We start from the raw sequence: 24905 nt of genomic DNA on the forward strand, positions 1-24905 counted from the left end.
AGGTCTAAGCCAGACATTAAGATGGAGCCAAGTGCTGGGAGGCCTATGGATTACCAGGTACATGGGCCCCTCGAGGCCTCATGACTTTCCAACTGCTCTGGAGGGGGCTCAAGGGATCCTAGTGGTGCAGTGGTTAGAAAGCTCCACTACTAACTAAAAAGTTAGCAGTGTAAACCCACCAGGTGCACTATGAGAAAGATATGGCAGCCTTCTTCTCTAAAGAGTTGTTGTTGTTGTTGTTGTTGTTGTTGTTGTTGTTGTTAGGTGCCTTTGAGTCAAGCATGACTCATAATGACCCTATGAACAAAAGATCTGAATCCTGCACCATCCTCACACTTCTTGACACACAAGAGCCCGTTGCAGCAGTTACCATGTTAATCTACCCGGTTGAGGGTCTTCCTCTCCCTCACTAACCCGCCACCCTTCCCAACATTATGTCCCTCTCCAAGAAATAGCACCTCCTAGCAACTTGTCCAAACTATGTGAGGTGAAGCCTCATCAATCTTGCTTCCAAAGAGCGCTCCAGCTGCACCCTCTCCAAAATATATCTGTTCGTTCTCTTGGATGTTCATGGGATGTTCAGTAAAGAGTATAAGCTTGTAAATTCTCTCCTGTCAAGTTGTGATGGGTAAAATTTGGCTTGATAACCATGGGTTTGGTTTTGGATAGTGGAGGTTCTGACTCTGTACAGTGTAGAACCTGTGGAAGCACCAATCTGGAGGTCATAGTGTGCCACAAGCTGAATGTAAATTTTCAAAATAACTTGTTCCTGGGAGGTATTAACAGAGAGAAGTGTCATAAGTAAAGAGGTACAAACCCAAGTAGGAGCCTGAGAACTCTGTTTTTGTTGGCTGAAGCCTTTCAGGATTTCCTGTCTAGGTGCTAGACTTTATTAATTAAGACCTAGAGACCTGGGAAAACTCTAAAGAGACCAAGGAAAGCTACAAGAAGTGTTCCATTAAAGTAAGAGTCTTTGAAGAATGCTTGCATTCATTCTGTATTGTTTTAGTGATGGAAGTAATATCAATTGTGCTTTTCTCTGATGATGAGAATGTGGGTGTTTTTCTTCTCCTTTTTGCCTGTCTGTATTTTTCTGAAACTCGCACCCAGCTTTTTCAGACATACTTTTGTTAAACTAGGAAGATTTTTTTTTAACTAGGAAGATTTTGCAACTCTAGGATTGTGCCTGTAGCCATTGCACAGGTAGGATGGATGAACATGGCTGGTGGCTGCGGGGATAAGATTCACAGGCCGACCAGACCCCATACAACACTTCCAGCCTGGGACCCTACCCTCTATTTGGAAAGACTAGACCTTCAATTTTGCGTCTTCTCCCAGAGTTAGTACGAATCTAAGAGCTTGAACTGCTTTAATATCGTTGATAATAGACTCTTCTAGAAACCAGAAGCACCTAAAACTCAAACCAAACCCAACCCAGTGGTTAAAGTATTTGGCCGCCTACCAAAAGGCTGGTGGTTCAGTCCCATCAACCAACATACAGACGAACAGTGAGGTGATCTGCTTCTGTGCAGGTTTACAGCCTTGGAAACCTCCCAGGCAAGTTTATCCTGTGAGTAAAACTATGACTATAAGAAGCAGCTGTACTTCTTCATAAGCTGGGAGCAGAGAGTAAGAGAGATCTGTCACGCGGTTCTCAAATCATTGCTCCAGCTGCTCTGCTGAGGACTAAGACGCAGCTCTCAACTCAAGAGCTGCAGAGTACCCCTAGAATTGAGTAAGTGGGCTGGCTGCTTACGACACAGAGCCTTCAGAAAGCCCCACTGGCTGCCCTCGAGGTGTCCTGAGTGGGAACCAGTGCCAGGTCCAGAATCAGCACAAGTTCCCTCTTCCAGAGCAGCGCCTTAGCTCTGACATCCAGTTCTTCAACCCGTACACACTGTCCCTTCTCTGAAGACAACCTCACTGAAACAAAGCTGCAATGAACTAGTTAGCACTTTTCTTTCTGCCTGGCACATCTGGCAATGTCTTCTCAAGGACACATGTTGGCTCCCTTGGTTTTTGCTCTCATTTTCCATATATTCAGTGACTGTCTTCCTAGAGCCTTGAAACACCTCCCCAGACAGTGCCAAGTGACCCTCCCCTGTGATTTTAGACAATAAGTCACTGAACTCCTTGGAAGTTTGAGGTTGTCACCCTCTTACCTCTGTTCCCAAATCCAAATGGAAGATTATCTGATGACTTGACTCAGGACTTTGCTTCTCAGCAAAGTGGTCACCTCAGGAGACATTCAAAGACAAAGGCCCAACCCACATGCACATAGTACCACCCTGCATGCGAATAACACATAGAAAAGGAATCAGTGATGCTGTTGCTATTAAGGTAACTTGAAGGTCTATTCATATGCCATTATATTTTAGAGTGAAAACAAATTAGGGGCCTCTTCCAGTCAGTTGGTCTTCCAGATTTCTTAGCATGAACTGGTGAGCACATCCAGGGCTGCATCTGTTGGTTGAAACATGTTTGGTATTCCATCGATTCCTTGGGGTTGAAATTTTTTTTTCTTTCTTTTTTTTTTTTTGCCAGTGTCTTCAGTGCCACTTGAACTTCTTCCTTCATTATCATTGACTCCTTGCTTATGTGGTACTTACTGAAATTTTTCACTGTCAGCCTGTTCTTTTTGGTATAGTGACTGTGTATTCCTTCCAACTTTTTTTTTCCTCTGTACATCTTCTCACCACTAGGTCACCAGAGTTCCCTATTGTTGTTCTGGGCTTTTGAGGTGACTATGACCCATAGCGACCCTATGAACAATTGTGCTGAACCCTACCCTATCCTGAGTCAATCTCATCATCTCACCTTTGACCCCATTTACCCTAGTTGCTGTATCAATCTATGTCATCCGGGGTCTTCCTCTCCTGCACTCTCTCTCTAACCTTCCAAACATGATGTCCCTCTCCAAGGACTGGTCCCTCCTGGCCACATGCCCAAAGTATGTCAGATGGACCTTCAAAATCTTTGTCTCCAAAGAGCAAACTGGTTTTACCCTCTCCAGGACAGATCTATTTATTCTCTTGGAAGTTCGTGGTATGTTCAATACTCTTCTCTAGCACCACAGCTCATTAGAAAGACTTTATTCTCTTGAGCCCCTGGATGTGATGAGTTAGAAAGACTTCAGGACGCTCTCCCAGCTAGTAAGAGGAGAGGACACATACTGAACTCAGAAAAGAGCTTCAGGTCTTTATGAGGCCAGATGATGTGAAAGAAGTCTGAGGGGAAGAGATTACGTTATAGTGTACTTTTATTCCTGGTCTTTTCCTTTTCCTTTTATTGCTGCTGGCAAGTGCTGTCAGATGACTCCTGCTAATAGTCACCCCATGAACAAGAGAATGAAACTCCACTCGACCCTGAGTCACACTCACAATCATGTGTTTGAGGCTATTTGTGTAGTCAGTATGCCGATTCATTTCCTTGAACCTTCCTCCTTTTCACAGATTCTCTTCCAAGTTCACAGTCCTCCAGAGGCTGGTCTGTCTCCTGATAACACAACTAAAGTATGTGAGACAAAGTCTCACAATCTTCACTTCCTAAGTTTTCTGACTGTTCTTCTGCTAAGACCAATTTATTTACTGTCCTAGCCGTCCAGTCAATATTCTATGCCAGCACCACAATCCAAAGGCATCCATTTTTCTCTAGTCTTCCTCATTCATTGTCCGGCGTTCACGTGCATGTTATTATCAGAAATAGTAGAGGTGAGATACTATGGCTAGAGGCAAGCACACCTCAGTCTCCAAAGCATAGTGCTTGCTCTTTAACAGTTTAAGGAAGTCTTTTGTAGCAGATTTGCCCAATTCAATAAATACATTTGATCTCCTGAGTGTTGCTTCCATGGGTGTTGATTGTGGATCCAAGAAAACAAAATTCTTGCCTGTCTCAATCTTTTATCCATTCATTATTATGTTGTGTGTTGATTAAGCTGTGAAGATTTTTATTTTCTTTATGATGAGGGGCAACCCATACGGAAGGCTAGAGTCTTCCATTTAAAGTGTATATGGTGGGTATCCCCTTCCTCACTGCTGATATCTCATCTCTCCCAATATTCTGAGTGAGAAACTGTAGACATTTCCCTGTGACCGACCCTGGGAATGTTCACCTTCTGCACAAGCAAGATTCAACACCAGGCAGTGATCTTCTTGTGGGACAAGGAGCTTAGTTTCTCTTCCTCATAATCTCTTTTTTACTTCAGCCCTTTAACCAGGTTCCAGGAACTAATATGCTTTCATCTGCAAATATCTCTCCAGTTTTCACTTCCTCTGCTCCTGACTGAGGTCCCAGCAATATCAAACACACCTCCTGCCAGCTCTCCCAGCCCTCATATTGCCTCCTCCACTGTGTCCTCCATGCTGAGTGATGCTCTCAAAAGGCAGACCTGCTCATTCTGTGCCTCTGCCACCTGGAAGTGAAGGATGGTAAAGGAAATATTAAAGGACCCTCTCTTATCCCCAGCTCACGGTTCTTGAAACTCAACCCTTGGCAGCTGGTCCCAAAGCACCATTACTCCTGGGTCCTCTAAAGACAAATGTATCGCTGTCTAGCTCAGTCTTGTTTCTTGTGATGGCTGTAATGACGGCTTTTGGATGCTGTGCCCCTTATTTTGAAGAGAGGATGCAATAATCAATCACCAGAGTCTGCTGGTCGGTTGGTCCCACTTGCGGCTCTGTTTACCTTTCCTTTATCCACTCTGGAAATACCAAGAGAGTCTTCTCCCAGTAACTAGTGTGGAAGGAAAGACTACCCCAAACCCTCCCTTAGAATCCGGAAGAATGACCAGTTTCCACCCACCCCCACCCTACACACACACACACACACACACACACACACGCTCAAGCAATGCATTTGCACTGTAGAAGCCCAGGGAAAGGGGCTCAGAGTGACATCTCCTCCACTAACTACAGCCTTACTCCTATATTCCTAGGCTTCCCTGCCAGGCCTTCCCTCAGCCTGCAAAGACCACCCCTTTGTGGAGCCTCTTGCTTTTCTCTCTTCCATCCCCTCCTCTGTTCTCAGCTTCTCTCCACTTCCAACTTCTTATGCCAGAGCGTGCAACCAAGGTTGCCAGTTGTTGATTCTGCTCAAAGGGAAAAAGCCCAAAACACCAAATCTCATTGTCATTAAGTGAGAACGGCCCCCTAAAAGTTTCACCAGCACATTTCCAGACACTACATTACATGACAGGAGATTGACAATCTTTAGCTGGTACATTCAAACCCCCTGCCTTTGAGTTGGTGACACTCCTGACCACTCAGCTCCCAGAGCTCCCTTAGAGCTGCTCTGGAGAGGAGGGTGGAAACTTCCAGAGATTGCTGTCATGGTTTGGCCTGTGAGTGGGAACATAAAAACCAGCCATCCCCTCCCATTGGGAAGACACATTTCCTGTCAGCAGATTTTTCATAGCCTGATAGGCCCAAACTCTGTCTGCTTCCTAGTCTTGAGTGACTGAAGAGTCTCTGTTGGTGGGGGAGTAAGGGGGTGAAAAGGATTAGTTGTAGAAGAAAATAGTGGATGCTTAAAAACCCTTGATGGTAAAACTTTCATGAAGGTTAGAACACCGTGCCACCCGCTGTGGAATCACTTGCAGCTCCGTCACCCCTCACTGGGTTTTTGAGGAGGAGACGGCCATCTTTGTCCTAAGGAGCAATTGGAGGGTCTGAACTGTTGATCTCTGGGTTAGCCACTTTGAAACATTATGCACTAGGATTTCTAATGTCTCTGCTGTAAACTTTGCAGAGCTAGGTTAATTCATTCTATTCCTTTTTCTACTCCCAGATGTGGTACTTACGTCTTTTCTCCAAAGATTCTATTTCGGGTTCTGTGCACTTTCCTGGCAGTGTTCTCATTGGCACTGGGGTTTCTACTTTTCCTGTCATCAGTACTTCTGATGGATGGAATTTTCTTGGCCTTCTGCTTATTTATAAGGCTGCTGAACATAACATATGACCATTTTCATGCTTATTATTTTTTGTGTGTGAAGAAGAAAGGGAGTTTTCTTGAGTTAAATAATAAAAACAAGTTGCATTAAAGCACAGCAACTAAAATACCAACTGTGTTGTTGTTGTTGCGTTCCATCGAGTCAGAATCCATTTATAGCTGACGATCTGGTGGGTTTTCAGAGGCAGTCAATTGAATGGGAGGCTGCCCATCCTTCTTCTGTGGAGCAGCTGGTGGATTCAAACCACATGCCTTTCGACTTCATGGCAGCCTCTTACCACTAGGCCACTAGAAATTCTGCAGGACAGGAAACATAGAGATCAAGTTGTTATTGTTTGCTGTCGAGTCGCCTGTGATTCATTACAACCCTATGTATAAGAGCCCTAAAACCTGCTCTATCCTGTGCCAATCTTGTTTTCTCTGACACATCTACCCCTATTACCCAAGTCACTGAATTAATCCATCTCATTGAGAGTCTTCCTCTCTTGTCCCTCCACCCTCCAAAGCATGACATCCCTCTTCAAGGACCAGTCCCTCCTTGTAACATGTTCAGTGTATGTCACACAAAGCTTCAGAATCCTTGCCTCCAAAGAGCAGCCTGGCTTCTCCCTCTCCAGGATGAACGTATTTATTCTCCTAGCAGTCCATGGTATATTCAATACTCTTCTCCAGAACAACAGCTCAAAGGCATCAATTCTCCTTCTATCATCACTAGTCATCGTCCAGCTCTCTGATGCATAGCAAGTAATTGCAAAGACCACGGCCTGTATCAGATGCATCTTAGTCTCCAGACTGACATCATTGCTCTTCAGCACTTTGGAGAGATCTCGGACAGTAGACTTTCCCAAAGTAATTGGTCTTTTAATTTCCTGGCTGCTGATACCAAGAGTGTTGATTGTAGAGCCAAGCAAATTAAAGCTGTAGAAAGTATAAAAAGCAACTCTTAACGTTTTCTTAAAAGAATACACAAGGTAAATGCTGATACTAATTTGGAACACAAATTCAAGAGACTCACCTGCAGTTGTATGAACTTCATACTCAACCCTGCCTCTTTCAGAGACCAACCGCTTACTGGAAGATAGCTTGTATTTGAGAAGACAAGTCTCAAACAACTCCCATTTATACAGAGCTTTCCACTCTTGATAAGGAGACCCAGTGGCATAACGGTTAAGCACTCAACTGCTGAAGGAAAGATTGGCAGTTTAAACCGAACTGGTGGCTCCTTAGGAGAAAGAGCCTACAGTCTGTTGCCAGAAAGGTTATGGCCTAAAAGAACCTTACAGAGTGGTTTTATGAATTTTAAGATCAACTTGACAACACCTAACAACTGTTTATAAAGCACTTTGATAAACATTATCCCATCTAACCCCTAAGCAGTCTTGTGGGTAGATGGTGTCTCCACTCATGGCTGAGAAAATTGAGGTTCAGTGAACCTACTTGGTCCCCAGTTTTCACTCAGTAGTATGCCAGACCCAGTGGTCATGTGATGCCCAACCCAGCAATCCCATATATATGCCTCTCTCTCTGTGTTATATCTGCTCACACAGATGGGGCCCAGCACCTCCAAATTCTAAGCAAGAGCCAGTGGCTAAAACATAAAGATGCATTATTTGTCCTTTTGTGACTGAGATATTTCACTCAGCACAATGTCTGCCACACTCATTCATGCTGTGTGGTACTTTATGAACTCATTGTTTTTCATGGCTGTGTAATATTCCACTATGTGGATGTGCCACAGTTTCTTTGTAAACTTTCACTAAAATCACAATTTTAAAAAAGGCTCAGAAAAAGTAGGAGCTATATCAGAGATGGTGAGTTTGAACTTAAATTCTCTCTTTCTGTGAACATTTACAGAAAGTTCCACAAGTGGGAGTTTGTTTCCATTTCTACCTATACCTAGTCAATTGTTGATGTGGACCCCCTGCATGTTAGAATGTGCTCCATAGGGGCCCTAAGAGCTCTGGTTTGTGCAAGTATTTGCCAGGCCTTTCTTCTGAGTTACATCCAGGTAGGCTTGAATGTCTAGACTTTTTGTCAGCAGCCATGTTTATCAACTGTTTGTACCACCCAGAGACCCAGAACATGGTAAGTAACCAGTACATAAATGAACAATTGAGAAAAGAAAGGTGTGTTCTATAGGGAGTTCTACTGGTTTAGTGGTAAAGAATTACACTGCCAGTCCAAAGGCAGGTGGTTCAAATCCACCAACTGTTTTGATGGAGAAAGATGGGCAATCTCCTCCAATGTGATTTACAGCCTCTGAAAACAAAAGTCTATAAGACAGTTGAACTGTTTACCCAAATATTGTTTGAATCCATCACCACCTCCATAGACAATCTCCTCCTGTGTGATTTACAGTCTCAGAAACCCTGTGAAGGGTCAGCTATGAGTCAGTTCCAACTCAAGGACAGTGAAGGTTTTTGTGTTTGAATCAAATGGAAGTAAGGTTCAAAGGAGCCGAATGCCACTTAAAGGAGACAGGAAACACATAGAACATTCAATCATAATTCTGAAAAAAGTGGTTCCAGTGGGTTCCAAGGTCTCATTGGTTGTTCAAACATCTTTACTAAGAGATTAGACAAAAATCGGTTACCAGAACTCTGACAAAGGGACTAAATTCCAGAAACACACAGAAAAAACATCTGAGACTTACAGGATTAAAGGAAGCTCTGGTGGCTTGATGGTAAGGAATTGTGCTGCCATTGCAAATGTACACTGTTCGAATCCACCAGCTGCTCCACAGGAGAAGAAGAGCATTCTCCTCCCACGCAATTTACTGCCTCTGAAACTCGACGGAGGGTCAGCGGTGAGTCAGTTCCAACTTGATGGTACACAACAACAACAATGGGCCGAAAATTAGAAATGCAAAAGCTGACATTAAAAGCTGGTTAATAGAGATGTAAATGGCTTAAATATTCAAACCATGAAATCTGTGAAGCTTGTTTGGCAACTGTGTGTATGGTGGGGAGGTTGGGGGAGAAGCTAAGAAGCCCCTGGAATGACTGGAGCTGCTTTAAACCTCCAGCAGCTCGACCTTTGCTCTCAATTATGATTTCATTGATCTGGAATGTGACGTGGGCATTAGGATTTTTAAAGGCCTCCTGCATAATTTTAGGGAGCACTGACTTTGGGTTTATCTAGTCCAGGACCCTCTCCCTGTCTTCCCTGTCTCTCTCTGTGTGTCTCTCTGTCTGTCTGTCTCTCTCTCTCTCTCTCTGCCTCTCTCCTTCTCTCTCTCTCTCTCTCTCTGTGTGTGTGTGTGTGTGTGTGTGTGGTGACAGCACCATGACTAAAGCCTACAGCTACAACCGGATGTGGACACTGCCAGCTTTTTCCTGGAGAATAATGAGCTGCTCTTGTGAAAATACAAACTTGGAAATCTATAGTACACTTTTACTCTAACCTATAAGGTCACCATTATCAGAACAGACGCAATGGCAGTGGGTTTTGTTTGGGGCTTATGGGTATGTGTGTGATTTTTTTTTCTTTTTTTTTAATTAAAAAAATGGATACTGTCACATTCATTACATTCTTCAAGTTACACAACCATCTTTACCTTCCTTTCCCAAATTCTTCCTCCACTCTTAGTGTAAACTCAAAGTAAAACCCTCTTCCTGCCCAACCTTTCAGGTTGCTATTGTCAGTGTGATCCCACATCAACTCAGAACTCACGCTCACTGCCATCGAGTTTGAACCAACTCATAGTTGACCCTCCACTGGGGTTCCAAGACCTTAAATTGCACAGGAAGAGACTTAAATTTCACAGGAAGAGACTGTCCATCTTTCCGGCTTGGCCTTTGGGTCAAAACTGCCCGCAGACTGTTCCACCAGAGTTCCCATGACCCCATATGGTGATACGGTGGTGTTGTGCACCATCAAGTCGGAGTCAAGTCATAGCTGACTCTCCAGTGGGTTTTCAGAGGCAGTGAATCTCACACGGGAGGAGACTGCCCATCCTTCTCCCATGGAGAAGCTGGTGGATTTGAACCGCCTGCATTTGTCATTGCAGCCAACTTCTTACCACCAGGCCACCAGAGTACCCTTTGATCCCATATAGGTAGTCTCTAAAAGAAACAATGCTCAAGGCAGACAGTCTTTGCTAATTCAACTAAAGCATTGTTTCAGGCCCCTCCTTTGTAAATGAGGACCTTGTGGCTTGGAAGGAGAAAGAAGCCAGTGTCACTCAGCACAACAGAGGCAGAGCTCAGATTGGGCACCAAGGCGGGGACCCCAAATCTGCAGCTAATCTCTGCACCCTGCAGCCCAGCCCTGGACTCCCGCAGGACCAGTGGGTTCCCTCCACAGCACGCTGGCTTCCGGCTCCGTCCGTCCTCCCTCTCTTCATCTGCAGGTCAGCATCACCGTGATTGAGGCTCGCCAGCTGGTGGGATTGAACATGGACCCTGTGGTGTGTGTGGAAGTGGGCGATGACAAGAAGTACACGTCCATGAAGGAGTCTACTAACTGCCCCTACTACAATGAGGTCAGTGTCCTCCCGGCTCCAGGTGAGAGAGAGGGTCTCTGAGAATGTGGTGGAAGGCTGGGCCCCACCCCTAAGCCAGGCCCAAGAGGACTGGCTGGGAGCTCAAAGGATTCAAAAACCTACCAGCAGGGGGACATTTTCCTACCCTACCCAAACCCCCAGAAAGGAGAGTGCTATACCCTCAAAGCCCATCCTACAGACCAGGTGACACTGGTCTGTCCAGGGACAACCCTTTGAAACCAACACTACCCCAGGAACCCCAGCAGCTCTCAGCAGTATGTGTGACTCTGTGTGTGTGTGTGTGTGTGTGTGTGTGTGTGTGTGTGTGTGTGTGTGATACACCCAGGATGCCTGGCTCCAGCAGTTTCCATACCAGAGTTCTGGGAGTCAGCTGCCTCCCTCAAGTCCTGCACTTAGTGACCAGTGTCAGCGGGCACTCCTGTGTGCCAGCCACCCTCCCAAATGGTCAGGTGTGCCATCCCTTCTGACCCTCACAGCAGCTGTCAGAGGTTGTTCCTCTTAATCCCGTGCCACACGTGGGACCACTGATGCCCCCCCTCAGCAAGAGGACCTTGACCGAGCGCCACATGCTAGAGTCAGAATTCCATGCACTCAGCCTCCTACTCACTCGGATCTTGAATCTTGAAAAGTGAGAGCAGAAATTCCTGGTACCCACACACATTCTTTCCAGTCATTTGAGACCAAACGGAAGTTGGTCTCAGAGATGTTCTAGTTCATACTCCTCCTCAACCAGGAGGCACAGCTGAGGCCTCAATGTGGGAAAGGGCTTTCCCAGGATCATGGGCCTCCAGGTGCCACAAGCACGTGACTTCTTGCTGAAAGGCTGATGGTTTAAACCCACATGGAGCTTATTGAGAAGAAAGATCCTGTGATCTGCTTCTAAATGTCACCACCTTCAAACCCCAATGGGGTAGTTCCTCTCTGCACACAAGTTCACAACTAACAATAACATTGCCCAAGACCACTCAGAGCACAGCTGTCATAGTAAAGACCAGACCATTCCTGGCAATCTCCCCATTTTACAGAGGAGGAGACTGAGGGCTCAGTATAGTCCAGTCTCTACCCACCATCTAGCGTGGCCACTCTGACACAGCCCCTTGACTCTTGAGCACCAGCTGTAGTGAGAGGTGCCAGGTCCCCCTCAAATGCCCGAGTCCCCATCAGGTTGACCCAGAATTCAGTGGCTCTGGGCATCCCTTTGCTAAAGGGAACATCCAGTGGCTCCAGACTGTAAGGGTTTCCAGGTGGCCCAAGTAAGGCATCTGTGTGCTGTGTCTCAGCGTCTGTCCTGGGGCATGAGGAGGGCTGAGGGGTGTTATCTGCAGCTTGGGAAACTGCAATGTCTAGGAAACTGTGGGAGCTTTCCAGTTGTGCACATTTAAGAAAACTCAGGCACATCTCTGCCCTTCACAGAGGTCAGGCCCAGCCATAGCCAAGCCGGACCCTCCTAGGTGGCCACAGTGGATGCCACTCACTCGGCTTGTTTCCAGCCGATGCGTGGGGCTGGGACTCCCTTCCTAGTCTCATATGGAGCCTTCCCAGGAGCTGGGAAACAGCCTGGATATCTCTGACCTTATGCCAAGGCGCTTCTGTGACTGGTTTTCCAGCTTTTGCGTCTGGCCTAGGTAGATAAGGGTCTCCTTTCCTCTAACGTATGTAGAGACAAGGCCCGTGTCTTCCGTGGTTATCTGATCCTGTACATCCACTGTTGACTCACGCAAGGGATCACCTTGCACTAATCCCACACGCCTCATGTTTCAAATTGCTTCCCTCGCCCCAAGGACAAAGAACTGCTTCTGTGTTCTGCGGCTCTTTGGAAAACTCCTCCTCACCCTGCAGAGCCCAGCTCACGTGTCTCACCCCTGAGCAGCTGTCCACACCCTCAGAGTCAGCGGTCAGCACAGCTCTCTCTATAGCAATAACCTCTCTGGAGTATGAAGGTGGTTCTTGGTTCTGTCTCCCAGGTGGGCAGGGGACTCCCAGTCTCCTGCCTTGGTTGCTGGCACCCAGCTCAGAGCACAGCCTGCACTTGGAGGGCTTCACTGACCCTCTGCTGAGTGGACACTGACTGAGCCTCCACTGAGCAACAGGGCCACACAGGCGCCGCCGGGCTGCAGAGATGAACGAGACAGTTTCAGTCCTTATCATACCACCTCCTAAGTGTAGGCTAGAAACCATTCTTTAAATTTTTTATTTATATCCTACAAGAGGAGAGCTCTGGTGGCTTAGTGGTAAGGAGCTGCACTGCCAAGCCAAAGGATGATGGTTTGAATCTGCCAGCTGCTCTCCTGTTTGATTTACCACTTCTGAAAACCTGCTGGAGAGTCAGCTTTGAGTTGGTCCAGACTCAAAGGTCCCCAGCAATAATGCCAAGATGATTCAAGGAAGCTCTGGTGGCACAGTCTGTAGAGAGTTGTGCTGCTAACACGAAGGCCATGTCTCTCTGGTGGTTCAAATCCACCAGCAGCTCCAAGGAAGACAGACAGACAATCTTTCAGCCACCGGGAAAGTGCACTCCTCAAATGTTCACCATCAGCACTTCAGCACCACGATTTCCTTCTCCTTCCCACAAGTTCACAGAGGTAGCTGGTCCTCTGGCTGCTGTCCCACACCCCTTTTCCCATTGCTTTTGCATGAGGAGGCCAGAGAAATGGGGTGATTTTTAAGCAGGGATGACGGCTCGCTGCACAAGGGGCCATCATGCCCACAGCATGTTCCGTTAATGGCCCTAATGCCTTCACATTGCATAACTCAGCAGCTCTTAGACTCACCTGTTAATGTCTGAAATTAGAATGCACATGCATCTTCTAAGCAGTTTCACGGCCATGTCTATGGGACGGACACATAAAGCACCAGCATATCTTACAGTTGAGAGCACCTTAGATTCGGTGCAGCATGATAGAATCTCATGAGAGCCTCATGACCAACCTCGGGAGTATTATCCTCTCCATTTTACAGCTCAGAAAACTAGTATGCAGAAAATGTGTGACTCTAAGCCAAACAGCCAGACAAGGGCCGAATGGGGACCAGAGCCCAAGTCTTCAGGCTCCCTGACCCAAGGCACTTCCTAGCACAGCAAGTGGGTGTGGACCATTCCACCTACCACTGCCCTTCCCCAGGCTGCTCAGCACTGGGGACAGCCCTGGCCCTGCCTCCCACCTCCCTTGGGTAAAGGAGGACCAGCATCACCTCGGCTGCTCTTCCAAGCTTCAAGGCTCAGGGGAAATGGCCGGGGTGCAGACAGGCACTGCCAGGAGGGAGGGGCCCAGCACTGCCTTCGGCTGTGAGCTCCTGCTGCCTGGTGACAACAGGCCTGGGTCCTTCCCCCCTCCAGTACTTCGTCTTCGACTTCCACGTCTCTCCTGACGTCATGTTCGACAAGATCATCAAGATCTCGGTGAGTGGGGAGCAGCCCCTGGCAGGCAGGGCCACCAGCTTAAACTGCACCTTTGTGCAAGCTGGGAAAAGCACCCCCTCTGGGCAATCCTAGACAGCAGCCCTGTGCCTGGACACAGGACTGGACAGCAGAGCGTAGACTGAACACCGACGCCCTCTTGCCCTCTTAATGAGGTGCCTCTGTAGAGTGCACAACCTGAACAACTGTACATGGCAGCCGGGGTGGGGGGGGGGACTGGCGCCGAACCTTTAGCGAGCTCCCGCCTGCCCAGACTAGCACCCTCCTGCTTTCATCGCAAAGCCAGGATCCCCAGAAAGACTGTGGTAATGCATCCATTAGTCAGTCCGCCCACCCCCATCACACAACCTCCCCCTCTACTTGGCCTGACTGGTGGGTGGTGGTTCTGCTCGGAAGGTGATTCACTCCAAGAACCTGCTACGCAGCGGCACCCTAGTGGGGTCCTTCAAAATGGACGTGGGGACCGTGTACTCGCAGCCTGGTGAGTAATCGGCACTGTTGGTCGGTGGTACACACGGCCCAGGGAGCCACTGGAACCCACCAGCAAGACCCCGCAGCACAGTCTGACCATGCATATACACAGCTGTGTGGTGTGCAGGGAGCGTGGGGACCTGTTGGTAAGACCCCACAGCACAGTCTGACTGTGAGCACAGCTGTGTGGCATGCAGGGGGCATGGGGACCCCTGTAGCACTGTCTGATGATGCACACAGCCATGTGGGGTGCAGGGGTGGTGTGCACGGTTGGCACACACATCCAGTGAGCGAGTGTGCACGTGGGGCAGCCTTCGCTCAGTGTCAGGGAACCGCATGGAGCCTGGCCCGCACTCGGCTGAGGAGCATGCAACAGCGAGCAATGTGAGGAGTCTTCACTGCAACGTAGTGAGGGGAGCTGCTTTCATTGCCTGAGGAAAGCTCGGGAGCAGGTCCCTGATTTCTGGACTGTATCAGGTGGTTCTGTGTCAGCACCACAGAGCCCTGTGGGGTGGGTAGTGTCATCCCCATTTTACACACGAGGAACTGGAGAAGCACCGGGAGCCCATGTGCCAGGGAGAAGTCAGGCTGCGGGGCCCTCAACCACACTGTCCTCCACGCCCAGTGCCGCAGGGCAGCCCCTGGGGGACTCTGGGCTCTCTAGTGACTTTATAGTGATCCAGGGACCCAGGGAACCCAATAAGCAGCCACATGGGGCTGGGGCTGATTAGCAGGTCTGTGGGCCCCTATGGGCCAACTCTGGGTGTGGTGAGAATCTCAGCTGGGCTGGTGAGAAGCCCAAAGGGAGACTCCAAGTACTTGTGAGGGTTGAGCCAAGAAGACGAGCTGCCTTTGTCCTGACAGCTGACAGCTGACCACATGGTCATCTCCGGCCACAGCACAGAACCCAACAGTGGGCTCTGTCCATGACATTGCGCTGACACCACGGATGATAAATCCCTACGCTATTACATCTGCCCTTCACAAAACAGTAAGGGAAGCATCAGCAGTTATTCCCATTTTATGAATGAGAGAAACGAGGACAAGAGACATTAAATGGCATGGCCTCTGCTCCCTTGTGTCTATTTTCCATTCCCCAGACATCAGCTCTGATAAGGCCCTAAACTCTGAGGTACTTAGAACAAGGCCTTCTCCTGGGACACACCAGTTCACCTGAGCCTCTTCTGATGCCTGGCTTCCCACGTTCTCTTCATCCTCATCCCTCTCATCAGGCTCTTTCAATGGCATCATCCCTCCTGAGTCACAGTTGGATGTGTCTGTGCCTGGACAGGCTCATTTCTGCACACGGTTCCTAACATGTTTCCTGGAGCTCACTGAGAGCAGAGCATTGTGGGGGACATGCCTGGGCTACAGAAGAAGGTGCAAGAGGAGGGAGGGGAGGAAAAGCGTGGCTCTGAGCCCCTAAGGATTACAGTACCCACACAAAACACAAAGCAAAACGATGCGGGTGTGCCTTTCATAAAGTAGGTGTTGGGCTTCTCTCTGCTTACGCGCAAGTTTCAACATGCACCTGAGGAGGGAAACCCTTCCTAAGGTGCCTGTTTCACCGACACCTGTCCTTCCTCCACATGGCCCTAAATCCTAGAGGTGCTAAGATGCACCTTCCCATCCCTACCTTTTGGAAGTTTAGGGTCTAAAACAGGAGAGAGACGCTAACCAGATAATCACAGTGACATGAGGGAGAAGCTGCATCCCCAAGAGGGCAGGAGCAGCTCATCCTGAGAGGTCAGTGCAGGCTGTGTGGACAGGAAACACTTAAGCAACAGGCATAAATGTCCATTGATTTAAAAGGGGGTGGGAGAGAGGTGAGGGCAGGCAGTAGGTATAAGAGCATCTCAAGCCCAAAGAACAGCAGGCACAAAACCACGGAGATGTGAAACAGCAGCTTGGATTCAGAGAGGAATAAACAGCAGGACCCCAGGGGTGAGGTGAGACAAGCAGAATGAACCAGCAAGAGCTGCCCCATGAGGCCCCACAAACCATGGCCTTTACCCCAAGGCCCTGATGAGCCTCTAGAAGGGATTGACGGGTGAGAAGGAATAATTTCTATTTTCCAAAGGCTTTCTCTGTCAAGGTTGGCTGGTGGCAGGATGTGGGGGTGTAGGGGGTAGGTCGAGAAGCCAAGTAGGCCCCTACCTTGACCAGAAATTGACCAGTGGCAGGGTGGGGAGAATTGATCAGTGAAAACTCAGCCAATCATGGTAGTTTCTTCCATAACAGGTCATGTGGATGACAGAGAACCAGGTATTGTTTATACTGTTGTGAGTGGGGTCACCCTGAGTCACAACAGCCCTGATGTGTGACCAAGGGTGACGTGTTATCCCAGCTGCCTGGCTTCCAGAGGACCTGAGAGTCCCTGATTAAGCAGACAGAGGTAGAGCTGTGGCCTGGGCTCCCTGGGGTCTGACAGTCTTGGCTCCAAGGATAAGAAGGAGCTCAGGTCTGTGGGCTCCACAGCCTGCCCTGAGGGAGGGGCATCCAGTGCAGCCGGCACTCCTCACCACCGCAGAGCATCAGTTCCATCACAAGTGGGCCATCCTGTCTGACCCCGACGACATCTCTGCTGGGTTGAAGGGCTATGTGAAGTGTGATGTCGCTGTGGTGGGCAAAGGGGACAACATCAAGACCCCTCACAAGGCTAATGAGACAGACGAGGATGACATCGAAGGGTAAGGCTCCCATTTCATTGCACTCCCCCAGAAACTGACCCCAACCTTTCTTCTTCATAAAGGGAGGCCTGGCTCCAGAGTTCCTACCTATGTCTCCATCACCCACCCTTACCCCCACTTCCATACAGCTCCCGGCTTCCCAGAGGAGCCGAGGCCAGGCCTGCCCTAGCAACCCCACACACTGCTGCTCACAGCAGACAATCAGGGGGCTGGATGGAGGTGGGCTTGGGGGAGGACAGAGAACAGTGCTGTTTTGATATTCAGACTTGTCAAAGTTAGAAACTGGCAGAAAGAGCGCACACAGATAGAGAAGCATCAGGTCCTTCTGACTAGATCCTTCTAGATCTTTCATCCAACCCAAGATGGCAGGGATTCCACTTCGTGTGCCAATCAATTCCACATGGCTAAGGATGGCTGCTGAGAAATATTCTGAGCCCTTGTCTGGACTCAACTGGAAAACATACTGGGACCCAATGACTCACTTGTTGCAGGGAGGAAACAAGGGTTCAGTTGCCACAATTATTTCAGCACAAAGCTGAGAAAAGATGAAAACAGCTCTAAAACTGGTATCCCACTCTGCAGTTTACAAAGCACTCATTGTTGTGTATCATCAATTTGAAACCAACCCATAGCTGACCCTCCAGTGAGTTTTCAGAGGCAATTAATAGTATGGGAGGGGATTGCTCTTCCTTCTCCTGTGGAGAAGTTGGTGGACTCGAACTGGGTGCCATTCAGGATTGCACTGCAGGTTCTTACCTCTAGGCCACCAGAGTTCCCTCAGCACTCATATAGCTTAATCTATTTAGAATCTATCATATCCCTGACAAGTGGGCAATATTGTTCCCCCTTTTCAAAGTGAGGAAAGAGAGGCTCAGGGAGATGAAGGGATTTCCCTAAGTCTCATGTTGTTATATACCATCACGTTGGCACCCACATAGCTGACCCGCAGTGGGTTTCTAAAGGCAATAAATCACTCAGGAGGACATTGCCCATTTTTCTTCTGCAGAGCAGCTAGGGATTTGAACTGAGTGCCTTTGGGCTATCAGTACAATTCTTTACCACTAAACCACCAAGGGTCCCTAAAAGCCCATGAGAGAGCAGATATCTTGAACTCAAACTTCTTCAGTTCTAGACTAGGCCTTCTCAGCATCCCTCACACATTCTCCCAACACGCTGGGTCTGTAAGTCCTAGGAAAGGAATTAGGGTCCCTGGACCTCTTTGGGACTCTATGGCCCTAGGTGTTTGTCCCGGCAGGAACTTGCTGCTTCCTGAAGGGGTACCCCCAGAACGCCAGTGGGCTCGGTTCTATGTGAAAATTTACCGAGCGGAGGGTCTGCCCCGTATGAACACCAGCCTTATGGCCAACGTGAAGAAGGCATTCATTGGTGAAAACAAGGACCTTGTCGACCCCTACGTGCAAGTCTTCTTTGCTGGCCAGAAGGTATTGAGGTTTGGGGTGCAGAGGTTGGGGTTTGGAGGGACAGGAATCAGGGGTGTGGCATGATGGGCATGGAGAACTGGGGACAGACATCAAGTAAAAGTGGAAGCCAAGGAGCTGGCACTTGATTGACTTGGACAGTCATCTCTAGAAGGTGGGAGAGAGGAGGGAGCTCCAACCCAGAAGGCCTAGAGGCCAAGCTGAGGGGGAGCACTGGAAGAGAGGAGTGTGAGAGGCTGAGCGTGGAGCACGGAGGGTGGCAGGATGCGGAAGAGGCAAGTGCGCGCACATGCGGACACACCCCATGCACATCAAACCGTTATGTTTCATTCCTCCGTCTTCAGGGGAAGACGTCGGTGCAGAAGAGCAGCTACGAGCCCCTGTGGAATGAGCAGGTGGTCTTTACAGACCTGTTCCCCCCACTCTGCAAACGCATGAAGGTGCAGATCCGGGACTCGGACAAGGTCAACGACGTGGCCATCGGCACGCACTTCATCGACCTGCGCAAGATCTCCAATGATGGAGACAAAGGTCAGCAGGCAGAGATGGGGAGTGGGGGGCAGGGTGTGGGCGCAGGACTAGGAGGTCCTCACTGTCACACTTCCCCATTATCCTAGCTTGTCATTCCCCTAGGCCACCCGTGCCTCCAGGGAATGGTGGAAAGTCATGGCATAGGTCCACTGAAAGCTGACAGGGCTTCCCGGATTTGAATCTGGACCTAACAGTTAATATCTCTGTGACCTACATGCCTCTATTTTCCCATTTATAAGATGAAATAATAATTGTAGCCTAGTGGTAAGGTACTGAACATGCACTCAGGATGTGTTAACGACAATCGGTGACCAGAATGCAAAAGTAGGAAACAGTGAAGAAGGAACAGTGATTGGAAAATAGGGCTTGGTGACAGAAATGAAGTTGGAAATAGAATGACTGAATTTTGTATTTACAATTATTTGTTCATTGCCAAATACCTTTTCTAAGAGACACAAAAGATGACTTTACATGTGCATCTCACCTGATGGGCTGCATAGGAATCAGATTTACTACATTTGTGGAAGAAATCATTGGAAAAACTAGTCCAGGGACAGACTGTGGGTCAGATCATCAATTACTCATATGTAAGATCAAATTGAGGCTGAAGGGAATGAAAATAAGTCCTCAGGAACAAATTCCATCTGGATTTCATGATCATTTTAAGAATAGGTTTGAGGTATTGAACACTAATGAACAAAGACCAGATGTGTTGCGGGATGATATCAAAGATATCAATCCATTAAGAAAGTGAAAGGTCATTACAAAAACAAGGAGAAAGAAAAAAATTGAAATGGATGCCAGAAGAGACTCTAAAGATTGCACTGGAGTGTGAAGAAGCCAAATCTGAAGGAAAACATGTCAAAGTGAAAGAGCTGAACAGACAATTTCAAAGGACAACTTGGGAGGACAAAGCAGTGTATTATAATGGAATGTGCAGAGAGCTGACATTGGAGAATGGAAAGGAAGAACTCACTCTGCATTTCTCAAGCTGAAAGAACTGAGAAACAAATTTAAGCCTCATGTTGCAATATTGAAAAATGCTATGGGAATATATTGAATGACTCAGAAAGCTTCAAAAGAAGATGGAGGGAATACACAGAGTCACTGTACCAGAAAGAACTGATTGACACTGAAAAATTTCTGAAAGTACCATATGAACAAGAGCCAATGGCAATAAAGGAAGAAGTAGAAGCTGCATTGAAGGCATTGGGGGGGAAAAAGCCCCAGGAATCTATGGGATACCAATTGACTTGTTTCAATTAACATATGTAGCCTTGGATGCACTCCCAGTCTATGCCAGGAAATTTGGAGGATGGCTCTCTGGCCAACAGATTGGAAGAGGTCTATTATTTGTTCCCATTCCCAAAAAAAAGGTGATACAACTGAATGTTGAAATTATCAAACAATATCATTGATATCACTTGCAAGCAAAATACTGCTGAAGATCATTAAAAAAATGGCTGGAACAATACATAGATAAGGAATTTCCAGAAGTTCAAGCATGATTTATAAGAGTCAGAGATATTATTGCCGATATCAGATGGATCCTGGCTGGAAGTAAGGAATACCAGAATAATGTCTATTTGTGTTTCGTTGACTATGCAAAGGCATTTGACTGTGTGTATCGTGACAAGTTATGGCTGACATTGAGAAGAATCGGAATCCAGATCACTTGATTGTGCAGAACCTATACTTGGGCCAGGAGGCTGTTGTGCAAACAGAGCAGGGGAGAACTGCATGGTTTGGAATTGGAAAGGCAGTGCACACCAGGGTTGTAATCTCTCTCCATATCGATTCAGTCAATATGCTGAGCAAATTATTTGAGAAGCTGGACTCTGTGAGGAGGAGTGTGGCATCAGGATTGGAGGGAGACTCATCAATAATCTGTATTATGCAGATGACACAACCTTGCTTGCTGAAAGTGAGGACTTGAAGCACTTGTTGCAGAAGATCAAGGAATGCAGCCTTTGGTGTGGGTTGCATCTCAATGTCAGGAAAACAAAGATTCTTACCACTGGACTGATAGGCAGCATCATGATGGATGGAGAGGAGACTGGAACTGTCAATCGTTTCATCTTGCTTGGATCAACAATGAACACCCATAGTTCCACCAATCAGGGAATGAGGAGGTGCATTGCACTGGGAAAATCTGGTCAGGGACCTCTCCAAATTATTGTCCCCGCGATGCTCTCAGTAAGAGAGGTTGATGTGCTTCCATCAAGTTGTCACAACATCCGGCAGAGGACATGAAAGGTCACGTGCTATGCAAGTCTACGTCAGTTACGTTTCCAGAAGAGGCAAATCCACAGAGACAGAAGCTGGGACTGGAAAAGAGCAGATAGAGTAACTGCTGACAGGCATTGAGTTTTTTAGTTGTGTTGTTGTTTGCTACCATGCTGAGTGTGACTCATAGCGACCCTATGAACAAAAGACCTAATACCTTTCCATAACTATCATCGTTTTTCTAAGTTCACAGAGTTATAAGGGGCATGTGGTTTAAGAAGTGGATGCCACTCCTGCTTCCAAACCTATTTTACAACTGGGAGCTCCACCAAACACAGTCCACATTGGGAAACCATTCTGGTATTTGATATGCCCATGGCACAAGGTTCAGAATTATAGCAACCCAGGTTAATTCATACAGCATATTGACAAAGAGTGATGTGCAAAGTGGGAGAGTGTTCCTCCAGATATAAACAGCACTAGTTTCATGTAGCAGTGGTTAAATGTTGTCAGTCAAATATGACTAAGAGTAAGTTTTGCACAAAAGACCTGAACTGAGTTTTTTAGGGAGGATAAAAATGCTCAGGGATTAGGCAGTGGTGATATTTGCACCACGTACTGGTGCCCTCACTGGCAAGAGCACTTGGACATGGCAACTTTTATGGCTGTGGCACATATGTCTCTGTTAAAATGCTCTGCTAGTTAGGGAACTTGGGTGGCGTAGTCCACAGGGAGTTAGTTGCACTGCCGACCCCAAGGCCATGCTACTGTGCTGGTTCAAATCCACCAGCAACTCCGCAGGAGAAAGATGGGCAATCTCCTCTCATGATATTTACAGCCTCTGAAAACCTGTGAAAAATTCGGCTAGGAGTCACTTCTGACTCAACAACTGTGGACAATCGAGCAATGCCAGATTTTGAAAGCCAAAACCATAAACAGAACATAAGGGCGGAATTTGGTCTGTGCCGAGATTCACAAGAAATCTTAACAGTGGGATGGCTGACTGTGACTAGGAACTGGGGGACCTTATGGAGGAAGCAATGCTTAGCAGGCAGAGATTGAGAGAAAGGACACTGAGAGGAGGCTGCATGGGCAGAGAAATATGTCACAGAGCTGCGGTGACATCGTGCTCCTCAGGAAAGGTGGCAGAGGAACTGGAAGGCCAGGCGGAGGGGTCAAGAGGAGCTGACAGAGAAATAAATACCTGTGCTTCAGTGGCTTGTAGGTGCTTCAGTGGCTTGGACCCCTGCTCCAAGTGCCATAACGCCGGAAGTCTTGCTTTGCCTCTGACTAAAGCCTCTCTTGTCCACCAGACTCAGGGCCTACAGGGAATAAATTGACCTAAGTACGTACTTTGTATTTAAGTGAGACTGGCATATGCCTCTCCGTGGCTGGCATCAGGCACGAAGCTCCTACAGCAGCCTCAGTCAAGCGAGGCTCTGACCTCAGGTTTTCTCCTGCCCCGGCCCTTCCACTGCACACGGCAGGCAGGGGTGGATGAGGAAGCTGAGCGACCCTGGAGTGACTGAGCCCTATGCCCCTTCCTGCGCCTGCAGGCTTCCTGCCCACTCTGGGTCCCGCCTGGGTGAACATGTACGGCTCCACGCGGAACTACACGCTGCTGGATGAGCACCAGGACCTGAACGAGGGGCTGGGCGAGGGCGTGTCCTTCCGCGCCCGCCTCATGCTGGGCCTGGCCGTGGAGATCCTGGACACCTCCAACCCCGAGCTGACCAGCTCCACCGAGGTGCAGCTGGAGCAGGCCACCCCCGTCTCAGAGGTCAGATCCCAGGGGGCTGTGCTGCCCTTGGGCCCCAGCTCTGCCCACCTCTCCCTGTGTACCTCAAAAGGTCAGATTCGGGGATGAGACTTCTCCCTCAGGAAGCAAAGCCTCCTCCCGCGGCCTCGTGCCCTCTCCTGGAGACCCCATGCCCTCTTCCACTGCCCTGCCTGTACCCTGCCTGGAAGTCCCATGATGGGCCTCTCATCACTGGCCCTGTGTCCAGCCTGGTTGTCCCTGTGGTGTATACAGACAGCCCTTCTTCCAGAAACACCAGACTGGAGGGTAAAGAGGATTGATCCCCCAGAGCGTGGAATGACTGGTTTCAGTGGTGTGAGGAAACATTCTGCATGGGCCCAGAGGGTCTGTCCGAGATAGCAGGCGGAGGTCTGGCCCTGCTGTCTGCTAAGGTTTAGGATGGTGTGACTACTTGTTCCCCTGCAGAGCTGCACAGGAAAAATGGAAGAATTCTTTTTATTTGGAGCCTTTCTGGAGGCCTCCATGATTGACAGGAAAAATGGAGACAAGTCAATCACCTTTGAGGTCACCATAGGTAAGTGTTGACTCCGGGGGTGGGGGTGGGGGGCTCAGGTCTGGCCCTGGGAAGTGGGATCGGCCCTCGAGCGCCACCTGCAGGTCTAGGCTGTGTTATCAGCAAGAAAGATGTCTTCCTTCCAAAGGGCCAGGGAAAAGAGGGTGTCAGGGGGGCCCTGTCTTGACTGGACCTCCCATGCAATGGTCATCAGGGCTCCTAGTGAGAGCTTTGTGGGTGTGGGGACTATAGGGATCTTCCTAGAGTGTTCCATCATGCCGGAGCTGGCACGGACCCCACGTCCTCCCCCGTCCTGGATGTCCCCACCCTCCTGCTCCAAACAGTGTGGCAAGAAGGGCAGGCCCCGGGTGAAGGGACTGTAGGTTCTCCAGTGTCCATTCTGCTTTCAGGTAACTACGGGAACGAAGTTGACGGCCTTTCCCGACCCCAGCGGCCTCGGCCCCGGAAGGAGCCCGGGGACGAGGAGGAGGTAGACCTGATCCAGAACTCCAGCGATGATGAGGGCGATGAGGGTGGGGACCTGGCCTCAGTCTCCTCCACCCCGCCCATGCGGCCCCAAATCACTGACAGGTGGGCCTCCGTCCTCCCTCAGCCTGGCCTCGCGCCGCCCTGGGGCCCTCATGCTCTCGTCTCTCCATCCAGAAACTACTTCCACCTGCCCTACCTGGAGCGCAAGCCCTGCATCTACATCAAGAGCTGGTGGCCGGACCAGCGCCGGCGCCTCTACAACGCCAACATCATGGACCACATCGCTGACAAGCTGGTCAGGGCTGGGCTGGGGGAGCTGGGGACAGGGGTGCTGAGGCTCCGAATCCTCCCCTGACAAGCACACACATGCACAGCCCACCCGACTATCAACCTGCTGTGCAGGGTGGACACCCCAGGAATGGCCCAGTAGGAGCTCTGTCACCATCTTCATCACAGATCCAAGAGAAGGACGAGGCACAGGGACCGTCTGCAGTAGCATCCTGGGGTTTCCAGGAAGCAGCTGGTCAGCCCCGCAGAGTCTGACCTGCACAAACCCCCTCTAGTTCCTCCCAGTCCTCAAGGGTCCAGCAGGGCCACAGCCATACAGCCCATAAGTGGCTTCATCCGTCAGGAACTGAGGAACCCAGGCATCCAGGTTCTGAAATCAAGACCATGGAAATAATGTTCACTCATGATGACCCTATCCTGTGCCAGGACAGGGCAAGGTTCAGATTCATTGTTCACAGGGCCACTGAGTCACGGATGACTCTATGATAATTAACAATGTGATAAACAGATGCTGGGGGAGGTACTAACGCGGGGTCCCAGTAGGTCCTTCGTTTCCTCTGGTGAATGGGGAGATGTTTGGGAAGACCAAGGAGG

The 24905-nt window shown here is 48.9% G+C and overlaps 1 protein-coding gene across 4 annotated transcripts in view; it reads left to right on the forward strand.

Annotated features, from left to right (window-relative positions):
• OTOF (otoferlin) overlaps window positions 1-24905 on the forward strand; it is a 134763-nt gene that overhangs the window by 89319 nt on the left and 20539 nt on the right. For all 4 annotated transcript variants that reach the window (XM_006880609.1, XM_006880611.1, XM_006880610.1 and 1 more), the window contains 11 exons: window positions 3-57; window positions 10298-10429; window positions 13785-13847; window positions 14262-14346; window positions 16867-17026; window positions 18282-18468; window positions 18810-18996; window positions 22779-23002; window positions 23447-23555; window positions 23945-24125; window positions 24198-24318. In XM_006880609.1, coding sequence (XP_006880671.1) covers window positions 3-57; window positions 10298-10429; window positions 13785-13847; window positions 14262-14346; window positions 16867-17026; window positions 18282-18468; window positions 18810-18996; window positions 22779-23002; window positions 23447-23555; window positions 23945-24125; window positions 24198-24318 — 1504 coding nt within the window. The remainder of the gene's footprint in view (window positions 1-2; window positions 58-10297; window positions 10430-13784; window positions 13848-14261; window positions 14347-16866; window positions 17027-18281; window positions 18469-18809; window positions 18997-22778; window positions 23003-23446; window positions 23556-23944; window positions 24126-24197; window positions 24319-24905) is intronic.

Source organism: Elephantulus edwardii, unplaced genomic scaffold, assembly GCF_000299155.1.
Source record: "Elephantulus edwardii isolate Elephantulus edwardi_28Jun2011 unplaced genomic scaffold, EleEdw1.0 scaffold00009, whole genome shotgun sequence".
NCBI lineage: Eukaryota > Metazoa > Chordata > Mammalia > Macroscelidea > Macroscelididae > Elephantulus > Elephantulus edwardii.